This window comes from Cynara cardunculus, unplaced genomic scaffold (genome assembly GCF_001531365.2).
Source record: "Cynara cardunculus var. scolymus isolate 2C unplaced genomic scaffold, CcrdV1 Un_Scaffold_192, whole genome shotgun sequence".
In the NCBI taxonomy this organism is placed as follows: domain Eukaryota; kingdom Viridiplantae; phylum Streptophyta; class Magnoliopsida; order Asterales; family Asteraceae; genus Cynara; species Cynara cardunculus.
This window is the reverse complement of record NW_020200566.1, coordinates 214,023-230,289: the sequence shown is the minus strand read 5'-3', so window position 1 is coordinate 230,289 and position 16,267 is coordinate 214,023. Positions and strand designations below refer to the sequence as shown.

General features: G+C 34.0%; 4 protein-coding genes across 4 annotated transcripts; 1 reads left to right on the top strand and 3 right to left on the bottom strand.

Annotated features, from left to right (window-relative positions):
* Positions 1–6: 6 nt before the first annotated feature.
* Positions 7–3,271, bottom strand: LOC112501492 (E3 ubiquitin-protein ligase RGLG5-like). Its single transcript, XM_025105133.1, has 11 exons — positions 3,194–3,271; positions 2,131–2,215; positions 1,866–2,009; positions 1,615–1,728; positions 1,406–1,503; positions 1,257–1,327; positions 958–1,063; positions 709–836; positions 479–605; positions 277–333; positions 7–191 (listed from the first exon to the last, which is right to left on the bottom strand). The coding sequence occupies exons 1-10, from the start codon at positions 3,269–3,271 to the stop codon at positions 319–321; spliced, it is 966 nt and encodes a 321-aa protein (XP_024960901.1). The 3' UTR covers positions 7–191; positions 277–318.
* A 768-nt stretch (positions 3,272–4,039) lies between these two features.
* Positions 4,040–4,927, bottom strand: LOC112501490. The gene has a single exon (XM_025105132.1). It carries the CDS (start codon positions 4,925–4,927, stop codon positions 4,040–4,042), a length of 888 nt encoding a protein of 295 aa, XP_024960900.1.
* Positions 4,928–5,700: 773 nt separating this feature from the next.
* Positions 5,701–6,843, bottom strand: LOC112501473 (high-affinity nitrate transporter 3.1-like). Its single transcript, XM_025105113.1, has 2 exons — positions 6,668–6,843; positions 5,701–6,206 (listed from the first exon to the last, which is right to left on the bottom strand). Exons 1-2 carry the CDS (start codon positions 6,792–6,794, stop codon positions 5,731–5,733), a joined length of 603 nt encoding a protein of 200 aa, XP_024960881.1. The 5' UTR covers positions 6,795–6,843; the 3' UTR covers positions 5,701–5,730.
* Positions 6,844–11,036: 4,193 nt separating this feature from the next.
* On the top strand, positions 11,037–14,220 carry LOC112501497 (eukaryotic translation initiation factor 4B2-like). Its single transcript, XM_025105139.1, has 3 exons — positions 11,037–12,205; positions 13,170–13,586; positions 14,143–14,220. The coding sequence occupies exons 1-3, from the start codon at positions 11,037–11,039 to the stop codon at positions 14,165–14,167; spliced, it is 1,611 nt and encodes a 536-aa protein (XP_024960907.1). The 3' UTR covers positions 14,168–14,220.
* Positions 14,221–16,267: the final 2,047 nt, after the last annotated feature.

Sequence of the window (16,267 nt, the reverse complement as noted above, 5' to 3'; positions counted from 1 at the left end):
CATCATAAATATAAAAGGCACTCAAAACGACTCAATTGGAAGAGTCTAATATTCTGCTAAAAAGCAACACATACAACGGTTTTCTCAGTACAACATCGATACAAATCCTATTTATACAACCTTATTTTGGTCTCGATTAGATTCAGACAAATCGGACACAATGAAAGATCAACTCCACACTCACAGCATGTCTGTAAATCCCAACAAAACAATAACATCAATAATAAGAACAATTAATCGTTTAGTATATTTACAACGAATTGTGTTTACGCTCACCTGATGCCCACAACCAAACGCCATGTCCTTTGGGTTATTACGTCACACAAGGCACACCTGAAAACAAGAACCGAACGCAATTATTGTTACCAACCCTAGAGAGGTCCCATGGTTTTGGATGCCGTGAGCTAAGGATAAAAAATATACCCCTAATCCAATAAACAAAGAACACACAAATTTCTTGAGTTTCACGACCGCTTACCTTATTGTCATAAATAGAATCCGAAGATGAAGATCCCGTCTCATGTACGCTTCGATTCTCGAAATTCGTAGTGCCACCGTAAGGTGGAGGAAGGGGGATGGTGTTTGGAGAATAACCCGTTCGTTGACTAATCAACGACATAACATAAACGGAAATTTCTTAAATATCACAAACCAAAATTCATCGATTTGTATGTGTGATTACTGATTCAACAAAATATTTGAACGTACCCAAGTAGATTGAGCTCGATCGTAGCTTTATATTGCGAAGGTATTTCCATCAATGCGGTTAACGCAAATTCGGTTTGTTTCTTCAATGGATCCACATTCTTTGACATAATTTCTGTAAAATTCACAAACTAGCAACAAACGAGAAGAAATCAGTTATATTACTCTTTAAAAGAGCCCGTAAACAGAGAACACAAGTTCCAAAAGAAATGGTCCAAATATAGCTGATGTAGGACTCTAACAGTTATAAACCTGAAAATTGTCGAAGGCTCGAGAAGGAATGTTGTCATCGAATTCCATCATCTTGTCCCAAGGCCCGTCGCCAACCCCCACCAGTATTATCGATAACGGGTACTTACTGTAACGATGAAAGCAACAATAAACACTGAGAACACTGCGATAACATCGGTTTATAAAACGCCAAAAATTAGTAAGCGTACTAATAGAACTTAAGTTTATAAAACCTGTTAAAGTTTGGTTTTACGTCCTTAAATCTTATAAAACAGTCTATTAAGATATCTGGAAATTTTTAGCTAAATGTGAAACATTACCTCGCTCTTACAATGGCGTTGATGGTGTTTCGTTCTTGTGAACTACTTAGCTGACCCTCGACGCTTCCTACCTAAAAAAGCGCAAAACTTTCAGTTTGCAATTCAAAAAAGCGACAGATTTGGAGTTTTCGTGACGGTTTGACGATAACCTGGCCGTCGGCAATTATCAGCAAAACGTGGTATTGGCCTCCGGTTTCTTCGACGATTGTCATGGCCATTTCTATTATAGGTACAAAAGATGTAGGTCCTACAAAAAACACGGTTCATTCGGGTACATCAATGCTCGGTTGTTTTACGACAATCAACAGAACCAAACAAACTCTGTATATATCATTAATTTTTAAGGAAAAAAGTAGACCTGAAAGTAGCAGTTGAGGAACGATCTGTTTATATCGTGTCAATACGTCCTGAAATCCGTGACAGTAACCGGAACCCGAATAGAAACTGAAGACACTTTGATCATGGGTGGAGACTAAATAATTCAAATAAAAAACCGTACATTAATTACTGACTATTTCTTGATAATGCTTAAAAACAACTATTTTAATGAGTTTTATTGGCAGAAATGACTGATTACTGAAAAGCCCGTGTATTAGTTTTGTACGTTACCATCTCCGAATCCGAAGCATGGGATGAAGTTATCCTCATCAAAAGCGGAGAGCGTTTTCCCGATGATGGAAATGGCTTCTTCATACGGATTTTGTAGCACCCCGTTGATGTTATGTAAGCTTCGCCCGTTGAACGACTCCCTCCCTAGTTCACGTATACAGAAAAGGAGTCAATAAACTAGCTGTTGACTGAAAAGATAAGCATGTTTGGTAAAAACTACTGATGAATGAGGTCTTTTTTATAAACTCGAAAAATAAGTTGTTACCTGTCCACTCGTTGCTTCTGGTGAAATCAATGCCGACGATGAGATTTGACGATTCGAGTCCAGCTTTAGCGAGAGCCGATGTAACCTAAAGGATGACAAATATATTTTCAAAAATACAACACGAATTATAATCTGTATATCTATATAAGGTTGGGTTCATGTGAGATCAAACTTTTTTCATGAGATCACAAAATAACACTCAAACTTCACAACAAAACATTATGAATGTGTAAAAAACATCGAACCTTGATACCAAAAAAAAATAGAACCTTGACGGCAAAAATACAGAAGGTTTACTTTCACAATGTTTTGCTGTAAATGTTTAATGTAATTTATGTGACCTCTCGTGTCTTATGAAAACAATATGATCTCACATGAACCCAACTCTCTCTCTCTATGTGTGTGTGTGTGTATATATATATATATATATATATATAGGGTTGATTCACGTGAGACCCGCTTGCTTTTGTGAGACCCGTGAGACAATTTTTTTACACTTGAAACTTCATAGCAAAACGCTTTGAAGGTAAAAAAAAGTCGAACCTTCACAGCAAAAACACTGTGAAGGTTATCTTCATAGTGTTTTGCTGTGAAGTTTCAAGTGTAAAAAAATGGTCTTAAGGGTCTCACGAAAACAAGTTGGTTTCATGTGATCCCAACTTTATATATATATAAACTTGGGATTATGTGAGATCAACATGGTTTCGTGAGACCCATAAGACCATGTAAAACACACTAAACCTTCAAAGAAAAAGACCGTGAATGTTTATCTTCCCAGTGTTTTTCCTGTGAAAGTTTATTGTTTTTCATACCTTCACAATGAATCGATGTGAAATTTCACTGTTATTTTGTGGTCTCACGAAAACATGCTAAAAACCAATCATATATACAAAAGAGTTAGCTCAATGGCAATATGGTTCGAGCGTTTAAGGTTCTTCCCAGAGGTCATTGGTTCAGTCATTGAGCATTTCCTTGACTATTCTTCAGTACCTCTAAGATTAATTCAGATACATATAAACTGATCTGAACACCCACAGTTAAAAAAAACAAAATTAAAACAAACCTGTTCAAGCGTTTGGTAGTCATCGGCGATTTTTGAGTACTTCTTGATGATGTTTTCCTTTGAACTCTTGCCTCCCATTTTCAGGAAAAAGGGTTTCAATTTTAGAGGGTTTTATGTGTGTATTTGTATGTACATTTTTTTTATAATTAATAAATAAATAAAAATGATGACCTTTTCATACATGAAATTTCATGGAACCAATCAATTTGGATGATGTGTGGTACCAATTCAGCTCAAAGTCAAAGTCAACCATTTATTTCAGCTACAAATTTAGTTCATGAAATTTCATGGAACTAATCAATTCGGATGATGTACTTTTAAGTTAGAAAAACCTTGCAAATTAAGATTCATTTGCTCTTTGACAGTTTCTTAATGGTTTTGTATAAAATGATTAAGTGATCAAAATGATTAAAAGACTCTCATGATATAGTTCAAAATGAAATATAATTGTTTACAATGAAATTAAGGCGCTGAATGATTAAGAAAGACCCATTATACAAAATTATTCAGAGTGTTTTATAATCATTAAGAGACAGATTTTTTTTTGTCAAACAAAATTCACCTCTTCACGATTCAAAGATTGTATCTTAATAAAACTGTATAGAAATAAACAAACAAACAATCCCTCAATTATATTATATATTTGGTAACCATAAAACACAATCATTTATCAGATATTGCTTTCAATTTGGTTTATAAAATTTAAAAATTCAAGTAGAAATGATTAAAATAAAAAAATAATAGATCAAATAAAGAAACTTCAATCAAAAACCATATTTAAAATGTAATTACAATCCCACCCCTCTTAATTTTTAGCGACGCCCTTTCGCGACAAAAAGTTACCCGTCACCGTTTCGTGACACAGCTTTTCGCGACCAAAACTCCGCTCGGCGGACCGCTCACTACGAATTTACAATGCCCGTGTAACCAATATGAGTATCGGAAAAACCCGCCAAGAGTCGATGTTGTTCGGAGGAAACTCTTGGTTTCAAACATGATTCTCCCGGTTCGCATTTGCTCGTTTAAACGCGCAACGTGTCGTCTCGAAAACGGAATTTGACTACTCACCATATGAACATCACGAAGCTCGTACCCTCTTCTTGAAACCGATAATGGTTCTACGTATCTTGCCGCAATTAATGTACCTTCGAAGTAAAGATTAATCACCATATAACGGAATTCCACGTTCACTTTCTTGTTCGGATTCGTGAAATTCGCTAGCAAAGTTAAATCGCCATTAAGAAGGTACCCGAGATCAAGATAAACCGTGTTCAAGCTCGCACTCGCGATATCGAATTTCGGGTATCGTGGGCGGTAAGCGAGGTAGACGATGAGTAGAATCAACCCACCGAGAATTACAACAATCCAGAAGAGAACGCAACAAATTGCGACGAGCCAAGTTAGGCGTTTGGTTTTTCGTGGTGGTGGGACGCGTAGCGGTGGTGACGGGTAGCGAGAGAGGCCGATTCCTTGGCGGCCTTGGGCGGCAGGTGGCGGTGGTGAAACCCGTGGAGGTATAGATGATGCAGGGGAGGATATCGGCAAATGGGCGGTTGGTTCTTGCGTGTGAACCGGTAAGATGGGAGTCACTGTGGGAACTGAGGATGGTGGAGACGGTCTGAACCGTTGGGGTAGCTGGGCTGCGTGAGGGTTCGAGCCATCGGGGTCATGGAGTTGGGCGTATCGTTGGGTCCGGGGCTGGAAATGCGGGTTGGTCTCGCGTGGGTGAAACATGGGTGTGGTTCGTTTCCAAAATGAGAATGGTGAACAAGTTATGAATATTTGAGGGGTGACTTGAAGCTAAGAAAAGAATAGAATCAAAGGTTTATTAGGCAGGGAAGGCAAGTCATGTTAATGATACCAAGCTTTTTTTAACTCTTAAAAAATTAAAATTCTAAATATTTACTAATAAAAGTAAGGGGTTGTTTGACGGTTGCTGAATGGTTTGGTGGTCGGAATGATTAAGAGACACTCATGATATAATGCAAAATGAAATATAATTGTTTAGTAATTATTTACAACGAAATTATGGTGCTGAATGGTTAAGGGAGATTTAGAATACAAAATCATTCAGAGGATTTTATAATCATTAAGAGAAAGACTTTTTTTGCTAAACAAGATTCACCTCTTAACGATTCAAATACTGCTTCTTAATGAAACTATTAAAAGGTAAAAAGTGTCTTACAAAAAATGAGTTTATAGAACACTCAAAATTGTCATATAAAATAGTTAATACAACACTTTATTTAAAAAACGTTATAGAAAACTTGTTACAATGCCCAAAAACATTCTAAAAAACTTGTTACGTCCAAAATTGTCCTAAAAACCTGGTAAGACGTTCAAAAGCATCCTAAAAAACTTGTTAAAATGCCAAAAATACCTTTTTATATAAGAATCTTTATAGTTTGGCCATATAAACCTAAGTCCTACAAAATATTTTATTATGACGTTTAGACATTTTAGGCGTCCAGTAAACCCAAATTTATTGTAATAAAACTTCAATTCTAGAAAATAATCATTTTATCTTATACGAAAAATCAACTTTTGATTTTGGACTGTCGTTTCTCTAGTAAGAAGAACCCGACTAGTGACAACAAAGCAAATACAGAAAAGCAAATGGAGGCAATATCGAGAGACAGATGGCGCCCGGTGATACCTTCGACCTTAAACAGGTTACTGGTCTTCTTATCGTTTGTGGTTTGACCGTAAGCAGTTTCTTGATGGGAAGAATTGTAAGCGTATGCTCTTACAAAATACATGGCCGTAGGAATATCTTTCTCGACCTCCCACTCAAAGGTTTGGTTATTCCCGTCGTAAGGTTTATCCCAAACTGTAAATTGGCAGGTTTTGTCTTTTTCAAGATTGTCGACTGTTCTCCTCCATTTTCTGTCCACTTGGCTTATCGGTGCATAACATAGCTTCACTTTCACATTCTTGTATGATTCATCGTCGGTTTGGTTCGTAGGGTTCAACCCCAAGCTAACCGTTATACGATCTTCCCCAGCTTTTAAGACTGCATGTTGCATTTTTGTTAATTTAGTCATTAGAAAAATATTCTCCTAAAACAAAAATTCTGATTACAACTTACGAAATGTACTTTTTTTTTTGAATTAAACATGATTATGATCCAATTCTAACCGATGTGAGACTCTTACATGAAACACAAATTGTCCCACTGTATTGAGGGGGGCTAGACAAGGACAAATTGCCCAAGAATGTCGAGTTCCTAGAGTAGTAAGACCATGACTCTGGTACCATGTGAGAATATGTAAAACCTCATTAAATTACTCTCCAAAACAACCTTTGAGGAGAAAATGAAGTTTCCAATATGTAGATAGAGGAAAGATTATACAAATCTACCCGAATTGTAAAACACTTCGACTACGAAACGAATTACAAACCCCAAAATCACCAAATATGAGACGAAACACAGCAAATTCAAAAAAAAAACACTTATGACATGTACGTTTTTACCTTGACCATCTGTAGGCGAAGCGACGACATAAAGAGAGTGTGTGAGTGATGAGAAGAGCACATCTCCATTGGCAATCTTTGACAAGAAGAAGAGAAGAAGATGAACCCTGAGAAAAATACACTTCATTTTTGAATAGAGAAATTGAAGTATTTGAAAACACTATGAAATGAATGGTGTTGATTTTATAAAGAAAATGGTGGTTTTGAAGTCAAAATTGTCACCTACAAGACTTTAGTGATGTTTGTAAAGTTGTGGGTCCATTGGTTTTGTTGTTATTTGAATACAATTCAATGGTTTTGTACTTGTGTGAGTAACTCATCGTTTAGAATGGAAAAAAGTGAAATCCGTATTTTTGGAAAAAATATGAAGGATCGAGAAAAATAAGGAAGGAAAGTAAAAAAACTCGTGTTTTAGAATCTTTTTAGGAGATAAAAGAAGGAAAACAGAAGTAAAATAATTATAAGTTTTTATTAAAATGGTCTGTTCAAATGTGAGAAATATATTAAAACTCATTAAAAAGATTATTATAATTACAAATGGGTTAATTGTATGAAAATGTAACGTACTTTAACTTGATTTTTATTTTGGGTAACTTACTTCAAAACTTTCATTTTGGTATTTAAGATGTAAAGTTTTGAACATTTAAGTATTTGGGTATTCGGTTGAAGCATTAACCGGTTACCATGCTGATGTGGCGAGTGATGGGATGAAATTGAGTTGAATAACAAATAATACCGAGTTTGATATACATCATTCGCCACATCAGCATGGTACCCAGTTGAAACATTAACCGATTACTATGTTGATGTGACGAGTGATGAGATGAAATTGGATTGAATAACAAATAATAATGAGTTGGATATCACATCACTCACCATATGTAACCGGTTAATGCTCCAACTGGTTACCCGAGTAATTAAATGTTTAAAACTTTACATTTTAGATATCAAATATAAGTTTTGAAAGTACATTACCCAAAATAAAAATCTTAAAACTTTATTTTTTCATTTAATTTACCTTATGATAATTACAAAAACTTTCCCACTTTTCATTATAAATGATATATTTGTAAAAAAAAAATTAAATCTGTTTTTTCCTTGCTTCTCTCTTATATTCAAAAACATGAAAAATAATTTTTTTTTTCAGGAACAATAATTAAAAAAAACATTTTTTTTTTTTTCTGCCTCTCATTTTCATCCATTTTTTTTTCCTAGCCCAAATTCGAGAATAAAGCTTAAGCTCCAAGAGTTTCTCTAATTTATGTATTATAATATTTATTAAATTATTAACAAACAATAATAAGGATGAAAAACATAATTTACACTAAATTATTAATAAATAGAGTAAATTATGTTTTGTTAAAATATATGATCTTTTTTACTATAGTTTAGAAATTACGGTTTTGATCCCTATAGTTTGTGATTCATTAATCTTTTTATCTTTATAATTTATTGTTGTTTTAGTGTTGTGGATTACAATAATTTATGGTTTTGGACCCTTATACTTAAAAAATAAGAATTAGTTTAAAAACAAAAATAACAATAAATTATATAACAATAAATTATACTTAAAAATCGTAATTTTTAAATAAGCACAAAAATCGTAATTTACGCTAATTAATAATTAGTTGGGGAACAATGACATGTTTATTGTGGTTCCTATACCCAACCAATGAAAAATTGACATGTGAGCAGCATGCATACCACTCTCATACATACCTTCCCCAACCACCCACCGGTTCCAACCCTCTTTTAAAACAAATCGTGTTAACCACGCACCGTCAAGCGCGTGAGTTTCTCTTCCTCCTTCATTTTCTGTCTCTTCAAACTCCATAAAACAATTCCGATAGAAGAAAATAGTAATTAAGTCTAAAAATTAAAAAACCCCACAAATCAAGGGACCAAACCAGAAGCATTAAATATATTGTATATTAAAATAAAATTTATAAGAATACTAAGAGGATGTTTGAGATTGCTTATTTTATCTGTTTATTGACTTATTTCAGTCTGGCACCGGTGATAAGCTAATACCTAGTGTTTGGATAAGAAAAAAGAAAATTGCTTATACCGGTGCCAAACCGGTAATAAGCAGTTTTTGATAAGTTAATCCGTCATGACTTATGAAAAACTGCTTATTACCAGTTTACTATTTTAATCCTATTACCCTTTATACCTATCTTTTTTCCTCCAGATAACATCGATCTCAATCTTCTCCCTTCTCCATATAACAACATCAATCTTCTCTCTGTCCTTTTTGGTCATTTTAACAACATCAATATTCTCTCTGTCCTTTTTGGTCATTTTACAGATATAAGCAAAATTTGCCAAACACTAAAAAAACAACTTATCAACTTATTGCAGTTTGGTACCGCTGTAAGCTAATCCAAACACTTTTTACAAAACTCCAGTTTAATACCACATAATTTAATAAACACTTTTACAAAAAAACATAAGTTGTTTTAAATAAACAATCTCAAACATCCCCTAACTAATGTATATTAAAGTCTAATGATTAATTAGTTTAATAAATTTAAAGTATAAAAAAATTAATTTTATTTTTTGACTTAATTACGGATTTGATCCCTATAATTTATATGGTTTTTATGAAATTGATCCCTCGAGTAAAAAGAAAAAATGACGAAAATGCCCTCAAGTTAATAGAGGAACTGGATGGCCGTTAGAGGGAGGGACCAATTCGTTACATAATGCCTTACAACAAGTTCTAATATGTAATAAATGAAGTTCAAGGACGATTTTCATAAAAACTACTAAACCACAAGGACAAAATCCATAATTTACTCTCTTTTATTTTGAATAATAAATTATGGAGTAAATTTTGTATTTTTATGAATTTTGATTTTCATCATTATAGTTTAGAAATTTTAATTTTAATTTCATTTTTATAATTTATAATTTATAATTTATTGTTATTTTTTTCCTCAATCAATTCTTAAGTTTAAAGCCTAAATGACCAAAATAATAAAAAAAATTGTAAATTACAGGAACCAAAACAACAATAAATTTTAAATTATAAGAAAAAAATAACAACAAATTTATACAAATAATAGGAATGAAAATCACAACGACAAAAATTACAATTTTTTGATAAACAACAAGGATAGAAAACGTAATTACTCTAAATTATAATAAAATAATTGAGTAAATTACGACTTTCTTTGGTTTGTTAATAGTTTTCATTTTTGTCCTTATGATTTAAAAATTGTGCTTTTAGTCCTTATGATTTGTATTTTATTATTATTTTCGTTTCTAGATCAAATTCTTACCTTTAAAATACAAACGATCTAAACAATACAGAATTGTAAAACCACATGGACCAAGACAATGATAAATTATAATTCATATAAAAACAAAAAAAAACAATGAATTACAAAAAATTGTGTGAGGATGAGAATTAAGGTAAAAAGTGTAAGGAAAAATCTGGAACATTGATCAATTTTAATCTCAAACTCATACGTGAATCATGTCTGATATGGGGATTGATTTGGTGCATCTCATTCTAATGTACGTCGAAAGATGAAAATTGTTTTTTATGTTTCTTACTTTAACTATTCTTATCACCAAACTCAAACCTAAATTACAAACCATATAGAGAAAAAAAAAACACAATTTCTAAACCATAAAAAACAAAAATTGTAATTCTTAATGAACAACAGGGACGGAAACGTAATTTGACTAAATTATAATAAATAATTAGTTGGGAATAATCACATGTTTATTATGGTTCCTATACACAACCAATGAAGAATTGACAAGTAAGCAGCATGGCATACCCACTCTCCTCTACAACAAATCGTGTTAACCACGCGCCACTTAAAAGCGTGGCCTTTTCTTCCTCCTTCACTTTCTGTCTCTACAAACTCCATAAACCGCACATTTAGCAACATAGCCGGTTTAGATTATTCCATTTCATCACCACCATCTCCGCCGTACGCCGGAGCTCTGCAAAATTCGGCTTAACTATCTATTGATTCATCACATAGCACCCAATCGATATCTTAAAACCTTTTTTTTCGTATTTGTTATCTATTATTCCATTTCACCACCACCATAACGACCACCTCCGCCGTACGCCGGAGCTCTGCAAAATCCGGCATAACTATCTATTGATTGATCACACAGCACCCCAATCGATATCTTAACACCTTGTTTTTCGTATTTGATATATATTATTCCATTTTACCACCACCATAACTACCATCTCCGCCGTTCGCCGGAGCTCTGCAAAATTCGGCATACTATCTATTGATTCATCACACAGCATCCAATCGATATCATAAAACCTTGTTTTCGTATTTGTTATCTGTTTTCACGACTTTGTTTGGTGTATAAGGTTAATTTCAGATCTGCAATGCCGAAAGTATGGGGGAATATCGGCGCCTGGGCGGCGGAAGCCGAGCGGGCGGAAGCGGAAGAGAAGGAACAAGCTGCTACGGCTGCAGCGGCTCCACCGCAGAGCTATCCGAGTTTGAAAGAGGCGGTGAGTACTAATAAAGGGAAGAAGAAGACGAAGATGACGTTGCAGGAGTTCACGATGGCAGGGTCTGGAGGTCTAGGCGGTGGCGGTTCGTCTCGTGAATTGGCTTTTGAGTATAAAGGATTGACTCCTGAAGAAATGATGCGGCTTCCGACCGGGCCGAAAGAGCGGTCGCCTGAGGAAATGCAATACGGGAGGCTCGGAGGAGGTTTCTCGTCATATGGAGGTGGTCGTGGAGGGCCGAGGATGCGTGATAGGGATGGAGATGGTGACGGTTCTTGGGGGAGTGGTCGGAGATCATATGGTGGATTTGGTGATGATCGTAGGGGTCCGCTTCCTCGTGTTTCGGAATATGATCAACCATCTAGGGCAGACGAGGTTGATAATTGGGCAATGACGAAGAAACCTATGGCTCCGTCTTACGATTCCGTCACTAGAAATAACCGTTACGGTTCTCATGGTACCGGAGGAGTTGGGGGAGGATTTTCCAAGGCTGACGAGATTGATAATTGGGCAGCGAGCAAGAAGCCATTGCCACCGGCAAGGTCTTCGAGCTTCTCCCCTGGTTTTAGGGATTCTGCTGGTTCTGAACTCGATCGTTGGCAAAGGGGTGTTGTACCTCGTGATGGTGATCATGAACGACCATCTGAACGGCGGCGATTGGTGTTAGATCCACGTCGGAGTGAAAATGCTCCAGTTGAGCCATTGGCAAAGACCAATAAGCCAAATCCTTTTGGGGCAGCCAGGCCCAGAGAAGAGGTATTGGCTGAGAAAGGTTTGGACTGGAAGAAGGTGGATTTAGAAATTGAGTCTAAGAAAAGTAGCAGTCGGCCGACGAGTTCACACACTAATAGTAGACCAGGGAGTGCACACTCCGGCAGTTCAGTGGAGGGTCCGGCACCAGCTGCATTGCAGGGATTAGAGAAGACTAGGCCTAAAGTGAACCCTTTTGGTGATGCTAAGCCTAGGGAGGTTTTGCTTCAAGAGAAAGGTATTGATTATAGGAAGATTGATCTTGAGTTGGAGCATCGTCGCCTTGGCAGGTTAATAGTTCTATCTTGTTATCTCTTGTTCACACTTTATCAACATCTCTGGCTGTGTGAAGTTTGGTATTTCATGTCTGTATACAAAATATTGCCTGTTAATCTTAAATATTCATTGTGCGATCTAAAACGGTTTTGACAGCACCTGGATTCGAACTCAGAGAAGATGAGATTTCCATTGTATCTTTAAACAGGGTGCCACGGCCCAAGTGGTTTACTAGGGTAGATTTGTGTGTCTTGTGATAGATACACACATATAGGACGTGTACGGGGGCTGGTTGTTAGCAGCTTAATGAGACTCGCACCTTATTTAGTCAAATATACATGACTGTTTGGTAGTAGCTTAATGATATAGAAACTGGCTTATTTAGTAAGCTTGTAGAGGAGCTTTATGCAGAAAGCTATATTTTTCCAAACATACCCCTCCAAATTAAAAAACACGCCACTCCTATCTATGAAAAAACCTTCTCAATCGATATTAATCCACACAACAATTTTATTCATACTTGACTTAATGAAAACCATCAAAACATCCCCTAAGATCTTCATATCCGATAGAAGTCCATTCGAAACTTCCTCTCCCTAAAATGGTCATAGATAAAGTTCTAATAAAGTTCGTTTTACAATTTTTTTGCGATTTTGATGCTTATTCATGAAAGCTAGCTTCCAAGAAAAGCTTGAATCAATATATTGCACTACTCTTCATATCAGAGAGAAGTCCAGTTAGGACTTGCTATCCCTAAAATGGTTATAAATAAAAGGGAGTACTATGGTCCTATTTCTATTTTATGTATGTACTTTTAAAACCTTCATTCTGGTACTTGGTTTGATGCATATTGTAGTTTATTTACTTTTCTTCTTTAAGTCATCTTGTAATCTTGATTCTTATTGATTTTGGTATGGAAGATTACTAGGTAAATTAGATTGTGCAGTCTCTAAAAGGGTTTTATCTTCTTTTTTTAAGGTCTGAGACAGAAGCAGAAAAGAATTTGAAGGAAGAAATAGATACTTTGAAGAGGGATTATGAAAACGAGTATGGTGGAGATACAAACAAAGAATCTCTAGAAACCGGTAACGAGAAGCAAACCAGTTTACGTGATAGAATAGTTGAAAAAGAACGGGAATTGGAACAACTAACGCTTGATCTGGATAATAAAGTCCGGTTGAGTCAAAAACCTGTTGAAAGTCCAGGTTCTGGAGGTGGAAGAAGTGAAAGATCAGCTTCTCAGTCTGGGTCCGTTGATGATTCTAGAAGTGTCGACTTCTCAGAGACGCCACGATCCCGTGGCACGAGAGATCCATGGATACGAACAGGTGATGAGAAAAGAGGTTTCGGTGGTGGACGGGACAGAGGATTTTCGGGCAACCGAGACCTTGGCAGGTATATCGTTAATTTCTTCCTGTTTCAAAATTTTTATCAAATTTTGGCTGAAGATTTTAGAAATCTATACCCAAATACTCGAGTCTTTATGATCTAAAGTGGTTTGTATACTAGTTATGATATCTAAGCGGCACATTGCAACTTTGCGAGCTGTTTTTCTACCCCAGTTGATTAAAATAGTTAAGATTTTGCAAGTAGCATTTTAACAACTTGTGAAAGCTACTTTCTATGAATTTAATATTCTTAAAGTAACCGTTTAAGAAGTTGTAAAAGTGCTGCTAGCGAAATGCTGACATGACAGATAGTTGCTTAAGTGGGATTTCCATGTAAAGATTTCGCAAACAACACTTTAGCAGCCTGTGAAATTAATACTTTATGAATACTATATTCATAAAAAGGGAATTTCGCAAGTTGTTAAACTGGTAGCTGTGAAAACTTGAATAGTCAATTATGTAGAAAAACGATTATGAAGTGAAAAAAAATGGCTATTTAAAAAATCATTTAGTATTTGTATGATTTTTTGGTGAAAATGCTAATGGTGCATGTTATTTGGCAGAACAAAGTCAAGGGAGAGATGGTGAAGAAGGTGATGCAATATAAAGTAGAAGAAAGAGGTTGGTTCATATTTCTTTTTCTTATTTATTTATTTATTATTATTATTATTATTATTCCAGTAATTAAGAAGTGTGATTATATATCCAATTCCAGTTTGAATTCCAATTCTTGTGTAAAGTTACAAGTGTAGCCTTGATGTTTTAGGATCCTTCATTCTATTTCTTAATTCTTGAAAATAATAAATAAAAAAAGAAATTGAGGTTTTTCTTTTGAATAAATTCTTTCTTTATTTCAAAAAATGCAAAAATTTACCATCCAATTTCTCTATCTTAAACAAGTATTTGTATTTGGTTGTGTTGGAGATTAATTAAATGTTCAGATACTATTTTTCTTTAATATGTTTGGATAATAGAGATGAAATTAATTATGGTTTATAAACAAATTATTAATTAATTAAAATATTTATTTTCAAGCTTTGCATTCATTTTTTAGTCATTTCTCTCCTAATATTTCAAAACTTTTGGTACATTTTCAAGTAACAACTCCTCAATTAATGAAGTGCCACATGCACCTTTATCTAATTTACAGATTTAGTCCATGTACTTGTAGACTATGTTCAGAAATTTTTTTTTTTTTTTTTTTTTTTTTTTTACCATTTTGACCCCTATGCAAATTGAGGAGGTGTCATTTACGGAGGTAATAAAAAATTAGAGAGAAATGACTATTTTTATTAATTTCCCTTTTTAACACTAGTTTATCATACAAATTGGATAAATGATTACTAGGTATCCTCACTTACAGTAGGATTATTTGGTAAAGATTGTCATTTCTTATCTGATAATTGCCTCGTAAGTCATAATCATTCTTCACTTAACTCCGGATATGTATTTAATAAAAAACCGTAACTCATAAAGACGTATAATGCTTTATAGTACCTCCACCAAATTATCCAAAATGGAGATTTTGGGTGATTTTTTGCTCCAAAATCGGAGAAAGATTGTAAACTTATCTAAATTTGGAGATATCTCCAAAAATTATTATTACCTCCAGAGAGAAATAGTTTTTATTATATTCCATCAATAGGTAATTTGAAATGAAATTTTTTTCATAGAGAAATAATATTTAGTTAAATGTATGAAGTATTTTTAATAATATAATTAATGATGTAATATTTAAAATCAAGAATTTGCGGGAGTTGAATGTAATTTTTTTTTAGAGATTTTGAACTTTAATTCTCCATTTCGGAAAACTTTTGGAGAATTGAGATGCTTTTGCAAATCCAATATTTTGTACAAACTTACAAAGCAATTTTCATGTATTGTTTTATATATGAAATAACATATGTGAAAATGCATTGTTTATACAATGTTATTTCATATGTGAAATTTTTTTATGATTGATTTGTTTTTAGAAAAAAACAGTTATGAATTAAAAAGAATACTCAATAAATATTATATTATTTTTAGACATTTTATTTTGTATATGAAATAAGGGGACATTTGGTTTGATGGAATGGTACTTTTGGAAGGATTTGAATTTTTCATGTTTGCTTTGTTGGATTTTAAATGTAATTGAACTTCATTCTTTGTAAATAATTTTAAAAAACAATTATAAATAACTAAAAGAATAATTAATAGTAGTGGTATGGTGAGAGGGGAAGGGGGGGTGGGGCATCAAAAACAATAGTAGTATGGTAGTGATATAATTCAATTCATTCCATTAATTTGTGGAATTCAATGAATTTCGAAGAATTTCAAGAAATAAACCAAATAAAAAAATTGAAATTTAATCAAAAGAATTTGTCATTTTAATTCCATCAAATCCCTCGAAATCTTTCGATCAATCCAATTAACTAAAATAAAATGAAAAAAAAGTTTTGCACGGGTTTTGTTGGGGGTTGATATTCATACCCCCTTCTCTCACAAACTCACTCCCTCACATACTCACCCTCTCTCACATTCAACGAATTTTTTTAAAATAATAATTTTAAATTTACACTTTATACCCTATAATTAGTTAATTAATTTACTTTACACATTTTACTTTTAAATTTTTCATTTTACACCTTTATTAAATTAACATACATAATCGTATATTAATTAAAACATATTTAAAAATATATAATC